The 15,390-nt window shown below is 37.9% G+C and overlaps 1 protein-coding gene across 2 annotated transcripts in view; it reads left to right on the top strand.

Annotated features, from left to right (window-relative positions):
* Window positions 1-15,390, top strand: part of LOC122796635 — a 563,252-nt gene that overhangs the window by 396,694 nt on the left and 151,168 nt on the right. For both annotated transcript variants that reach the window (XM_044065262.1, XM_044065263.1), the window contains exon 6: window positions 6,718-7,319. In XM_044065262.1, coding sequence (XP_043921197.1) covers window positions 6,718-7,319 — 602 coding nt within the window. The remainder of the gene's footprint in view (window positions 1-6,717; window positions 7,320-15,390) is intronic.

The raw sequence follows: 15,390 nt of genomic DNA on the forward strand, positions 1-15,390 counted from the left end.
CCACACAATACAGCTGGTAACTTGTCAAAGAAGGGACACTTTTTTAAATATTAGTACTGTTAACTTGAGCAGCTGACAAAATAAGAGAATCTACATGCATTTTTGAAATTAAAAGTAATCTATAACTCTGATCATTACAGTTATTTATTAATTGTAAACTCTCCATGTTTTCTTCCAAATTTGCCATTTTGCGGAGGGATTAATAGGGAGAGAGCAACATTTTGAGCCAAAATTGGGGACAACTGAGAGGTGTGGATATACCTAATTCTATAAAGCGATTTATTTGCGCTTACCTCTCAACCTCTTAATGCAGGAAATCTGGACAAAGCCAAATATACTGGGGGTACATACAAACAGTACTAAAAATTGCTCTTATATAAACTTAGAAATTGACAGAAAAACAGGTCTTGCTTAAGCATGCATTTTTCTGAAGAGTATGAAGTCTGAAACTCAATGTCTGTCATTATTTACTGACTTCATTCCTAAATGATTTGCCAGAAAACCACAAATTTTATGAGGAACAAACCAAAAATAAGAAGCAAAAATCTATTCATTCTGCAAAAATCTGGACAGTTAAGAGGTATAGTTCAGCCGCAGCTGTCTGAGTTTGCTGCCCCCCCCCCTCACAAAATCATGGTCGAATGGGGCCTCCCCCCTGCAGCTGTTCCAGTGTCCCATTACTTGGCTATTTTGCCCCATTTACCGTAAACACTGTAATGTGCATACTGCCTTACTTCTATGATGATTTGGATTTCTTTTAAAAGTTTTATTTTACAGTTTACAGCACAAACACTAATAGACATTTGCTAAACAAAGCAATGCAGTCTCACAATGAAAATAGACTTAGCATTAAAACTTCTCTGCCCTTGAAACTCACATTCATTGAAACAGCATTGAAACCCACATTCAAAGAAAATTCCTCTGGCCAGTGGCAGATAAAGATTAACTTTGGGCTGTTTTCAAATCATAGGCCCCTTGCACAGGAACCATACATGTGTTCTGTGATACACCTTCCTGATTGTATTAAATTATATTCCTTGTATAATACAGTACAGTTGTTAGAGGGCAGTTTAAATTTATTGTTTTGAACATTTTTTCCAGTAAACAATGAATCAAAATGCATTGCCAATAAGGACAAAACTGCCCAATTCAGAGTATTTCTATCATAAAAGTCTACTCAAACTTCTACAATCCACCAGTTTCAGTAAATATGCACAATCTCTGCAGAAGTAAGTCATCTAAATAATTCCTCATTAAAGAGATCTGTAACTAATGAAGAGGTTGCTGCTAGCAAACAACTTTATATTGCATTTTTTCATCTACAAATAAAGTGCCTGTTGCCCTTGAGGAATAAATTGCCTATGTTATTTTAAAAAAATGACAAGCTAGTAATATTGCAATAGAGAATGGATGGCAAACTGATAACAGGTTCATCATTACTAGTTATCTCCACCAAAGGGGACATTCTCAGGACTGCAGTATCCACCCCCTTTAAAAGTACAGCACAGTACTGTATCAGCAATGCATCTATATACTGTGGGAGTAGAACCCACAGCCTTCTGCATCAAAAGCAAATACACTACCTGTTGTGCTATTAACAATGCAAGCAGACTCAGCATAAGCAGCACTAAACTTCTCTTCAAGCTCTCATCTCCTTGTAAAATCCACTCCACACTCAACTGTATCTCTCAACTTTGAAGCACAAGAAATCTGGAAAAAGCCAAAATTTATTGGGGACAAAAGCCCAAAAACAAGGGACACATTTTAAACATAGCTTGTATAATCTTGCAAGGTTGCTAGAACAAAATGCTGTGCTATCACTATGCATTTCACTGCCAAGTCTTGAACTCAGGGCCCTGTGCACTACAGTCACAGCAACATACCACTATGCCAACTCAGCGGTTTCTTGAAAGACAGGTAGACTGAAACTTAAATGGTTATCATTCAGTGAATTCAGTTCTCACCATAGCGCTCAACCTCTTAGCACAAAACACCTAGACAAAGCCAATAATGGGGGAATACAGCCCCCAAACATATTTAGTGAATTCAGTTCTCACCATAGCTCTCAACCTCTTAGTACAAAAAACCTGGACAAAGCCAATAATGGGGGAATACAGCCCCCAAAATAGGGGCAACTCTCAAATATTGATCTTATAAACAGAAAATTGCTAGAATAAAAGGTTTTGTGTTACCATGTACTTTCGGAAGAATTTGAAGTCTGAAATTCAAATGCCTGTCATTATTTAGTGAATTCAAAATGCAGAAAACCAGAGATTTTATGAGGAACAGAACAGAACACAAATATGAGGCAAAAATGTCACAAGTGGTGGTGGGTAGGGAACTGAAGCTCTTTTTACGTACTCCCAAGGTACAGGGTTTGAGTCTAGCCACCAGGGATATTCCTAAGTTCTCTTTAGCCACCATGTGTATTTAACTGAAGCATTACACACACACACACACACACACACACACACACACACACACACACACACACACACACACACACACACACACACACAGGGCACTATTCCTGCTTCAAACACACAGTCCAAGCATCTCCGGGGGAGAGCACTGTTAAGTATCCTACTTTCCAGAGCACTATCCATCACCTGCGAGAGCAGATCTTCCCGTCAAGCAGCACAGGCGAGAGAAGCAAGCCTGCAGACATTGCAGTCCAATCCCCTTCCAGTCTATGCAGTTGTAACTGCATAGACTTCTGGGCTATTTGGTGTTGCAAGCTGTCTTCCTAATCCAGACTGTCTCACCAGCAGTCCAGATTCTGCGTGCATACTCCAGACTGATTCAGCAGCAGTCCAGACTGTGGAAACGCCGCAAGTGTGCATGAGCGAGTTCCAGGATGCTGCATTTGTTGTTTTATTTATTTATTTATTTTAATTTTTCTTTGTTTTTACTTTTCTTTCTTTTGTACAGCTGGGGGGCTGCAGTCCTGCCTGCCTTCCACACAGAATATATTGCTTTTTTAAATATTTTGATGTATTTTTTATTTTCTATGAAATACCTGTTATTTTATTAGTATCAAAATTTTCTAGACAAAAACTGCTATTTGTAGAATGGGGCTTATTATTGAATATTGAAGTTGCTCCTGTGACAAAATGTATGGCTTTTGAGACATTTTAACTGAAGTGTAAGGGTTTAAAGATTGGGAAGTGTCTTTATGTACTTCAAACACTGAGTGTTTTGGGTCCTATGTATACTTTATGACTTCTTATCTTAATATTGTTACTGCTTGAGACATTTTGCTTAAAGACAGTGTGTTTAAATATCTAGAAATGCATTCTATGTTTGATGTTTTTGTAGAGTTTGTGACACCTTTTCATTTCTTTGTTTTTCTCTCAATGCACTGTCTGTGAAAGGGACTTAGAGTTCTGACTGGTTTTTAGCATAATGCTTGTGCTTTTACTTTTGAATTTTGAGGGACTGTGTGAGGAAGTGTAAGTGTGTGTGCTACTTGTGAGCACTCACCTTCTAACCAATTAGCTATCAGACTTCCTCCTGTGCTACAAGGTGGATTCTTATACTGGTTCTGTTCTTTCTTCTCCTGCAGTACCTAAAAAGGAAAACACATCAGAATAGGAGCCATTTCCTACACAGTAGGTTAGACAGTGCCTCAGCTGATGGCAAGTGACTCTGCAATGCCCATTTCTTGTTCATCAGACTGCTCACTGGTTTCTCTGGATTCCTCAGGTTTAGTCCCTTCCACCACTATGGATTATGGGTTAGCTACATCCTCTGTGGCTGTACCAGTGTTCAGTCCAGGCATGCGAGAACCATCTCCTTTGGGTCTGGGTATTTTGCTTGGGAAAGCGACCTCTTGTCCAAGATGAAGTACCATCTCTCACATGATCTCCTTCAAGAAATGCCTCTAGAAAAAAAAGGTTCCACATGGCTTATCCAAAGACATTTTTTCTGTTCATCAGGATAATTTTCTTGCCTTAGCCAAGAGTTTATTGCAGCTTTCTATCCTAGAGAGCAGAAATCCATACTAGAAGATTAACTAGGTCAATATATTCTAAAAGAAAACATGTTAGAGGATTCTGATAGAGACAGAGTTTTTTCTTTGCCTGATTGTCAACCCCAAAACTATGATTCAGAGGAAAGTTTGTCTTCCCCAATTGCCTTAGATGAGTTTTCATTTTCTAAGGCAAGTTCCAGGATGACTGTTGTATTTTTGTGGGAACAGGTGGATGTTCCCCTAAAACTGAGGAGATATTACGATGTGCTGCAAGTTGATTTACCTCACGCTACACTCATTCCTCCTATTATGCCAGCCATGGAGTATGTGCTAAATGGAGTATTTGCTAAATACTGCTTGCAATAACTATGATCTTCAGCCTTCAGTTCCCAAAAATGGCATACCTCTTATTAATACCAACCCTTCCTCTGCAGACTGGAAAGTAAGGTATTAGATTTCATAAGAGAATTTTCTTCTTTGCTGTCAGATGAGGGATTGTTCTGACACATTTCCTTCAGAATGTACGTCCTATCTCAATCCTTCAATTTCTTACCTGTCTCAGGTGTCTAGACATGCTTTGAAGAGTATGTAGGATAGTGCAGATACTCTGTCTAGGGCTACTGTTTTGAGACAATATGCCTGGTGACATATCCAGAAGTTTTTCAATGAGGTAAAGAGTAAGATTTTAAACTCTAATCAAGGAGGTTTTGTTTGGCTCTGCTGCTACTCAGGTTCTCAAACAGTTTGATGACACAGGGAAACTAATTCAGGGAGTTACTATGATTTTTCAAGCCCCACATTATGAAACTTACAAACCCTCCCCACTGCTTTTTTAAGACAAAATAATCAACCTCTACCATCGCCAGGTTATACATGATAAAAACCCGATGTTAAAAAACAAACAAACAAAAAAGAACATGTGGACCCAGCATTCTCATCCTCTGGGGTTTTCAGATTCCAATTTTGGGCTTTGCCAAGAAAGAACTGCATTGGTGGAGGACAGTGAGATGCCTTAGTTTTTGCTTGGGGAGCAGTTTCTATAATGGTAAACATGTGAGGCCCATGGGAAAATTCAGAGAGAACAGAGGCACATAAATGTCAAAGAGATGTTAGCAGTGATCCGTGCTATAGAATCTCTTTATCACCTGTGGTATCTGAGACCATTACAATATCACAGTGTTGTGCTACATAAACAAACAGCGAGCTCCAGACCCTACCCCCTGTGTAAGATGGCTACAGTGTCATGGGATTTAGTCCTGCGGCATTGTATAACCTTCCAAGCATCGTATATACAGTCAGAACAAAATATAGTGGCAAACAAGCTGAGCAGAATCAGGACATATCATCACAAAAAGAACTTGAATGAAGAAATCTTCTGGGAATTGATCCAGTTGTGGGGAACACTTCAAATAGATCTGTTCACCTCCTTTCAAAACAAACTAATAAGTAAATCCTGCATCAGGACTCTATGAGGACAGGCCTGGAAAGGAGATGAACTTGTATTCCCGTGGTTGGGAATGTTCCTGTATGCATTTCCCCCTTTTCTTCTAATATCCAGTGTCATTCTGAAGATTCAGAAGGGGTCCAAAAATTATTTTGGTGGCTTCCATCTGGCCCAGACAGCACTGGTTCACCCTCCTTACAGAAATGGCCAAGGGCAATTACTACAAGCTTCCTCACATATTGAATGTACTCACACAAGACGGGCACATTGATACACCCAAATATCACACAACTTCAACTGACTGTCTGGATGATTCAATCCTAATACCTTTTAGGAACATTTTCTTAAGGAAGTGCAGCAAGTACTAAATAAGGCAAGAAGTCATGGTACTAGGAAGCCTTACGTTAACCAATGGAGAAGATTTTGTAGTTAGTGCTCAACCATTACCAGGGCTACTGCAGCATTGAGGAATTTCAACATCTACTATTGTGGTAAGTGCAACTTATACAATTGTACTTTCATATATATGTGTGTGTGTGTGTGTGTGTGTGTGTGTGTGTGTGTGTGTGTGTGTGTGTGTGTGTGTGTGTGTGTGTGTGTGTGTGTGTGTGTGTGTGTTTATGCACAAAGACATATATATATATATACAGAAAGGAAAAAATGCACATGTGCATATTCAGTGGTTAAATCCTGTAGCCACATTAGTTAAAGCAAAGTGCATCATGTAACCCTGCATATTGAAATTAAACATAGTCATCACAGCTGAGAAATGTGTCAGCTAACAAATATATAAAGAAGTTTATACTTTGTGTTTTATAAAGCAACTTTATGTGACAGATAAATTGCTGTGAAACCCAACCAAAGGTTCAAAATGGGTACCTCTCTCTGGGCCCAAACTTCCTTTTTGTAACTCTGGATGAACTACACCGAGAAGCATATCCTTCTTGAAGGAGTAGCTGAAATATGAGGGTTGTTTGAGCCAGAGCTCTGTCGTGCTGTTACAGCTGACAGTAGTAAACACCAGCTTCATCTCAGCTGAGGATTCTACTGACTATAAAATATGAGCCTAAACTTACCCCTCCCACAGTGGAGGGCAAAATCCCTAACAGTTGTCAAAAACTGTCAAGGCAAAGATGGTGGAATAAAATATAGTATTTGCAGTTTTGTGTTTTTTGTTTCTGTCTTTTTTTTTTTTTTTGTTCATCTTTATATAACCCGTACCTTGCTCTGGTGTGCAAGTCATTATGTGATTATTGTTGCTGTTTTTGTTAACATATTTTATGAAATTGTGTTGTTACAGAGGATGACAGTAATGATGGCATAATCATAAATTTCTGGAATGGTAAGACACATAATGTCCCTCCTGGTGTGGCTGTGTGGATTCCACTTCCTCTCAGTGAACGTATCATCCTAGAACTTCAGATGCCCCTCGAAGCAAGGCAGAACATTTTCAAATGCAGTCCCGACTATCCACGTAGTGTGACCTCTGCTTACAGAACCTCAGGAAGCAATGATACTAAGTTTTTTACAGCTTACAGCCTTCATACCCCTGCTGTTTATCCAACTCTGCAATGTCACTGTAGCCAGAAACTGTATCATATGCCAACTTACCCACTCTGTCCTTGCTGGGCTAATGTACTGATACCTATCAGGCCTACTTTAACTCTGAATGTGCTACATGATGACAAAATACCGGGGACAAACATGACAATTGAAGAACTAAACAAGAAGGTTCAGAAACAGCTATCTCTGGGTGGCATGCCAGTTTCTGAGTACGGTTCTAGCGTTGGCTCACTGCAAGACAAGAGGAGTACAAGATTTGGCTACACTGAAAACAAAGCAAGAGACAGTTCATTAGACAAACAGAAGTCTCATCATTCCTCTAATGGATGTGGCATAAAGGTAAAATTACTTAGTGTAAATTAATGGTAGTCATGAATCTTTATCCTTGAGCTTTCCTTGTTTTGTCTTTAGGTCCCTGACATGCAAGAACTTGACATCAGTCAGTCTTAGGCTGTACTTGCTTATAGCAGTGAGATTTGTGTTTTGGGGATTTAGTCTTAGCTGCTGTATATTGGACATCCTGATCTAGGCATTATGGAATCATGCTGAAAGTCCACCTCTAGTTGCATTCCAAAAACATGCTGCTTGAGTGGTTAAATTTAACTGTCCATTATGTTTATATGTTGTACTTACCTTTACTCTTGTGGCCCAGGTGACGTCTGAAAAGGGTCTATGGAGAAGCACATATACTTAGTTAAAAACAGTAACACTAAAATATATAAATTATGTACTTTAATGAAGGACACTGTGGGGAAGTGAAGCTGTTGGTTTTGTAATGAAGAGCAGGTTACTGCTCTAAATATGGACTGCACCACAGGGAATTATTGTGCAGTGCACTAATGTGGACTGTACTGTAGCAAAATGCAGTGTACGGCAGTGATGTAGACTATGGGGAACAGAAATGAAAATTACCGGGTAAAGCACTCTGTAGTGGTGGCAGTCAAGATAGAAGCATAAAAACAAGAGTGCACCAATGACTGTGTTGATTCGAAGATATCACAAAAAATGAACAGCTACAGCTGGTTGACCATTTATTGTAAAACACGAAACAGGATCCAAAAGTAAGCGCTTTCACGTCCAACAGTGACGCTTCATCAGACTTCATAAATTACTCAAAAAGTGCGCTCTTTATATACAACTTATGTCATGTGTTAAAATGAGTTAATTACAAGTATTTAGAACATTCCATTTTTCAATAAAACTCGGTTTAACTCATACATTGCTGGAACACCTAAACCTTATAAAACATAGATACCTCATTAAAAACTGACTTGTATAAGGTATGTAAAAAATATATATATATGCTTATGTATATGTCCTATAGTACACAAAAATAAAAATAAAAACTAATGCTTTAAGGGTCGTGCTGCCAAACATGGTTTCAATGTGATTTTCTCATTCAATCCATGAATGTGTGCTTGCAACCTCACCACCCATCTATTTTCTAATTCCTCTAACTTATTTTTAAAATTGCCTAACCTATGTGTCCTTTGTAATTTCTCCAAGACTTTAAATTTAAAAACATGTCTAAGTCCATTATCAAGAATGTGTTTGGCCAGAGCATTGTTAGTATTTTCTTTGTGTATAGCATATATATGCTCCCTAATTCGCTCTCTCAGTGTCCTATTAGTTTTACCTATATAGAACTTGTAACATTCTTGACACTGAGCTAAATAGACTACATCCGTAGTCCTACAATCTGCGTAACCTTGAAACCTATATACATGATTGGTGATGGGGTGTTCAAAAGTTTGATGAACATCTATATATTGACACTGATTACAAGAACGACAAGGAAATGTGCCTATTCTATTAGACATATTGAAATCTACTCTAGTGTTATCATAGCACAAAATCCTTTTAAGAGATTTCATATTCTTATAAGCTATGTTAGGTTGGTCAGTCACTAGCTCTCTGATATGATCATCATGTGTAAGTAGTCTCCAGTTATTGCTGATAATTCGCTTAATATGACTATTTCTATTGGTATAGGAGATGGTAAGCCTATTCTTGACTGGTTGCTTCGAACCCGTCACAATGGACGAAGGTTCTCTGTCAACCCTATGAAAAAACGGAGTTCCCTTGTCAGTTCTATGTTTACCACTTTTCAAAATAGCTCCCTGTACCTCTTTGGTCCTATAGCCTCTAGATGTAAAGTTATTAGCCAACTTGTACATGTTGCCCATAGACATCATCCTGTGTGGTTAGCCTAGATAATCTCATGGCTTGGTTTTCAACAACATTAGAATATACATGGCGGGGATGCATGCTGGTTCGATGTAATAAATTGTTCCTCCAACATGTCTTTCTAAACAACTCTGTATTGATACCCATATTTGTCTTTGTTAACTTCACATCAAGAAATTCAATAACTTCTCTAGAATATGTGCTCTCAAACTCTAAGAAACTTGTTGTACCATTGATATATTGGACAAACTGTTGTAACTGCTGTTCTGTTCCCCTCCACACAAGGAAAACATCGTCCACAAAACGACTATAATATTTAAGATGTTCTGAGTAGTCTGAGTTCCCCAAAACATATGCTCCCTCCCAATATGCCAATACCATATTGGCATATGAGTTTGCACATGGGGTCCCCATTGCTACCCCCTTCTTTTGTAGGTAATATGTCCTATCATACAACATTACATTATTCTCAAGAATAATTTCTAATAATAATGTCCATCTAATAATCAAATTATTACTTATGTTATTCTCAAGTAAAAATAATCTTACATACTCAATGCCTATTGTATTGGGTATAGATGTAAACAAGGATTTAACATCTAATGTCACAAAAAAGTCATTCTCGTCAATGTTCTCTAATTTATTAGAATTGGCCAAGCTCTCAAGGAAATGTTCTGTATCTTTCAATATGTATTTAGATTTATTAACTACAGGTTTAAACATTTTATCTAAATATATCGATAGTGGCTCTGTCAGCCATCCCTTACTCGAGACAATGGGTCTCAGTGGGGGGTCAAATAAATTCTTGTGTACCTTAGGAAGTCCCCTGAAAGTGGGAACCAATGGACTTTCCACTATGAAATATTTGTACAACTCAAAATTAAGGACATTGCTCAATAATAAGTCATATAAATGCCCGTGAACATTCTTAATTAACATATTAAGAGAACTACCATTCAACATTTGATAAGTTTCATTGTCTGATAGCATATGTTCCATTTTGTCATTATACATCTCCTTATCTAATACAACAATTGCTCCTCCTTTGTCTGCCTGTCTAATAATAATGTCCATGTTATTCTGTAAACTTGTAATGGCCTCCTTCTCATCTTTAGTAGTGTTGTAAAAATCTGGTTTCACATAACCGTTGTTGTAAAGTTTGTATAAGTCACTTTCACAAGCTCGTTCAAACGCGTCCAACATAGAATTATGTGGAGGCATGAACATGGATGGCTTATTAAATTGTTTGAGATTACTACTATTGCGCTTATCATCATCACCAAACAATAGCTTTAAACCAATACTTCTTGTAAACAATTTGATATCCATGATAATATCCGCTACATCTGTAAAACATGAAGGGATGAAACTCAATCCCTTGTTTAAAATAGACACTTCATGCTTGGTAAGCACATACCTGGAGATATTGAGAACTAAGTTCTCTGTATCGGTTTCAATGCTTTTCTCTGTTGTAGGTATGTCTCCTCGGTACTTTTTCTTTTCCCCTGCCTGTTGTTTAATGACCAAGTCCTGTTCTCGAAGGACTGTATGGGTAACGGAAGAATCGGAAAACCCTCTGGTTCCAAAAAATCTTCTTCCGTATCTATATTTAGAAATGAGTCAATGGTGGGCTGCTTTTTACGGACATCCTTGTTGATAGTAACTTCCAGAGAACGAGACACATCACGTAAAGGTGGACCTGACTCCCCTTCCAAATGAACCATGGCTTCCACTGTAACTTGCCGTTTGGCGTTGTAGTTAGGCTGCGCCGCATGCACGACAACCTTTGAATTCCTTGCTTCTTGGTTGGAAAGCCCTGCCTTCAGAACTTCGGCTGATGTCATAATGGGCGTATTAGACTGTATTCCTCCTGCTCCATTTGAATGTTTGCGAAAAGGCATAGTACGATTAACCTCATTACGAGGGTATTTAGGATTCTTGTCCCTCGGCCAAGAAAACACTTGGCCCTTTTGGAAGTCTAAGAAGTCCCTCTCCAACTTCCTTTTTTTATCTTGTAGTGATTTATTGTCAAATGTAGATAACATCATTCTCAAATCATTATTCAGAATCTCAAGTTCTTTAACATTAAGTATCTTGACTAATTCCATTTCCAAACTCCCAATCTCAAGCTTAAGTGCTTTCTCTAATTGTTCATACTGCTCAATCAAAATCTTTATGTATGCAAAACTTGTTTCAAGATTGAGTTTTTGCCATTTCGCCAAAAGCTCCAGATAGGCTGTGCCGAAGGTGGGCATTTTAAGTATTCTTAAGCCCCTGGGAACGAGCTTGAAACTGAGGCACGCCTCCATATGTAGCTTTTGCCATTGTACACTTTTTAGTTTTTGTACCTTCGTCTCAAGCCGCCTTGTAGTTAAAATAATGTCCATATCATGTTGCATTCTATTACGTTCATTGTCATTACTGCATAGTTCTTTCATTGACAATTTAAGTAAAGGATTATTACTTATCTCGGTAAAGTCACGTAAACTGATAAGTCCATTATACTCAGAGGTTTGTATCTCCTCCAATGAAGTAGGTTCCACAGCCATGTCCCACGCAATAAATCACAAAAGCAGTATCAGGAACAGAAATGAAAATTACCGGGTAAAGCACTCTGTAGTAGTGGCAGTCTTGTTTTTATGCTTCTATCCTGACTGCCACTACTACAGAGTGCTTTACCCGGTAATTTTCATTTCTGTTCCTGATACTGCTTTTGTGATTTATTGCGTGGGACATGGCTGTGGAACCTACTTCATTGGAGGAGATACAAACCTCTGAGTATAATGGACTTATCAGTTTACGTGACTTTACCGAGATAAGTAATAATCCTTTACTTAAATTGTCAATGAAAGAACTATGCAGTAATGACAATGAACGTAATAGAATGCAACATGATATGGACATTATTTTAACTACAAGGCGGCTTGAGACGAAGGTACAAAAACTAAAAAGTGTACAATGGCAAAAGCTACATATGGAGGCGTGCCTCAGTTTCAAGCTCGTTCCCAGGGGCTTAAGAATACTTAAAATGCCCACCTTCGGCACAGCCTATCTGGAGCTTTTGGCGAAATGGCAAAAACTCAATCTTGAAACAAGTTTTGCATACATAAAGATTTTGATTGAGCAGTATGAACAATTAGAGAAAGCACTTAAGCTTGAGATTGGGAGTTTGGAAATGGAATTAGTCAAGATACTTAATGTTAAAGAACTTGAGATTCTGAATAATGATTTGAGAATGATGTTATCTACATTTGACAATAAATCACTACAAGATAAAAAAAGGAAGTTGGAGAGGGACTTCTTAGACTTCCAAAAGGGCCAAGTGTTTTCTTGGCCGAGGGACAAGAATCCTAAATACCCTCGTAATGAGGTTAATCGTACTATGCCTTTTCACAAACATTCAAATGGAGCAGGAGGAATACAGTCTAATACGCCCATTATGACATCAGCCGAAGTTCTGAAGGCAGGGCTTTCCAACCAAGAAGCAAGGAATTCAAAGGTTGTCGTGCATGCGGCGCAGCCTAACTACAACGCCAAACGGCAAGTTACAGTGGAAGCCATGATTCATTTGGAAGGGGAGTCAGGTCCACCTTTACGCGATGTGTCTCGTTCTCTGGAAGTTACTATCAACAAGGATGTCCGTAAAAAGCAGCCCACCATTGACTCATTTCTAAATATAGATACGGAAGAAGTTTTTTTGGAACCAGAGGGTTTTCCGATTCTTCCGTTACCCATACAGTCCTTCGAGAACAGGACTTGGTCATTAAACAACAGGCAGGGGAAAAGAAAAAGTACGGAGGAGACATACCTACAACAGAGAAAAGCATTGAAACCGATACAGAGAACTTAGTTCTCAATATCTCCAGGTATGTGCTTACCAAGCATGAAGTGTCTATTTTAAACAAGGGATTGAGTTTCATCCCTTCATGTTTTACAGATGTAGCGGATATTATCATGGATATCAAATTGTTTACAAGAAGTATTGGTTTAAAGCTATTGTTTGGTGATGATGATAAGCGCGATAGTAGTAATCTCAAACAATTTAATAAGCCATCCACGTTCATGCCTCCACATAATTCTATGTTGGACGCGTTTGAACGAGCTTGTGAAAGTGACTTATACAAACTTTACAACAACGGTTATGTGAAACCAGATTTTTACAACACTACTAAAGATGAGAAGGAGGCCATTACAAGTTTACAGAATAACATGGACATTATTATTAGACAGGCAGACAAAGGAGGAGCAATTGTTGTATTAGATAAGGAGATGTATAATGACAAAATGGAACATATGCTATCAGACAATGAAACTTATCAAATGTTGAATGGTAGTTCTCTTAATATGTTAATGAAGAATGTTCACGGGCATTTATATGACTTATTATTGAGCAATGTCCTTAATTTTGAGTTGTACAAATATTTCATAGTGGAAAGTCCATTGGTTCCCACTTTCAGGGGACTTCCTAAGGTACACAAGAATTTATTTGACCCCCCCACTGAGACCCATTGTCTCGAGTAAGGGATGGCTGACAGAGCCACTATCGATATATTAGATAAAATGTTTAAACCTGTAGTTAATAAATCTAAATACATATTGAAAGATACAGAACATTTCCTTGAGAGCTTGGCCAATTCTAATAAATTAGAGAACATTGACGAGAATGACTTTTTTGTGACATTAGATGTTAAATCCTTGTTTACATCTGTACCCAATACAATAGGCATTGAGTATGTAAGATTATTTTTACTTGAGAATAACATAAGTAATAATTTGATTATTAGATGGACATTATTATTAGAAATTATTCTTGAGAATAATGTAATGTTGTATGATAGGACATATTACCTACAAAAGAAGGGGGTAGCAATGGGGACCCCATGTGCAAACTCATATGCCAATATGGTATTGGCATATTGGGAGGGAGCATATGTTTTGGGGAACTCAGACTACTCAGAACATCTTAAATATTATAGTCGTTTTGTGGACGATGTTTTCCTTGTGTGGAGGGGAACAGAACAGCAGTTACAACAGTTTGTCCAATATATCAATGGTACAACAAGTTTCTTAGAGTTTGAGAGCACATATTCTAGAGAAGTTATTGAATTTCTTGATGTGAAGTTAACAAAGACAAATATGGGTATCAATACAGAGTTGTTTAGAAAGACATGTTGGAGGAACAATTTATTACATCGAACCAGCATGCATCCCCGCCATGTATATTCTAATGTTGTTGAAAACCAAGCCATGAGATTATCTAGGCTAACCACACAGGATGATGTCTATGGGCAACATGTGGCCAAGTTGGCTAATAACTTTACATCTAGAGGCTATAGGACCAAAGAGGTACAGGGAGCTATTTTGAAAAGTGGTAAACATAGAACTGACAAGGGAACTCCGTTTTTTCATAGGGTTGACAGAGAACCTTCGTCCATTGTGACGGGTTCGAAGCAACCAGTCAAGAATAGGCTTACCATCTCCTATACCAATAGAAATAGTCATATTAAGCGAATTATCAGCAATAACTGGAGACTACTTACACATGATGATCATATCAGAGAGCTAGTGACTGACCAACCTAACATAGCTTATAAGAATATGAAATCTCTTAAAAGGATTGTGTGCTATGATAACACTAGAGTAGATTTCAATATGTCTAATAGAATAGGCACATTTCCTTGTCGTTCTTGTAATCAGTGTCAATATATAGATGTTCATCAAACTTTTGAACACCCCATCACCAATCATGTATATAGGTTTCAAGGTTACGCAGATTGTAGGACTACGGATGTAGTCTATTTAGCTCAGTGTCAAGAATGTTACAAGTTCTATATAGGTAAAACTAATAGGACACTGAGAGAGCGAATTAGGGAGCATATATATGCTATACACAAAGAAAATACTAACAATGCTCTGGCCAAACACATTCTTGATAATGGACTTAGACATGTTTTTAAATTTAAAGTCTTGAGAAATTACAAAGGACACATAGGTTAGGCAATTTTAAAAATAAGTTAGAGGAATTAGAAAATAGATGGGTGGTGAGGTTGCAAGCACACATTCATGGATTGAATGAGAAAATCACATTGAAACCATGTTTGGCAGCACGACCCTTAAAGCATTAGTTTTTATTTTTATTTTTGTGTACTATAGGACATATACATAAGCATATATATATATTTTTTACATACCTTATACAACTCAGTTTTTAATGAGGTATCTA

This window comes from Protopterus annectens, chromosome 3.part0 (genome assembly GCF_019279795.1).
Source record: "Protopterus annectens isolate FY-2018-M chromosome 3.part0, PAN1.0, whole genome shotgun sequence".
In the NCBI taxonomy this organism is placed as follows: domain Eukaryota; kingdom Metazoa; phylum Chordata; order Ceratodontiformes; family Protopteridae; genus Protopterus; species Protopterus annectens.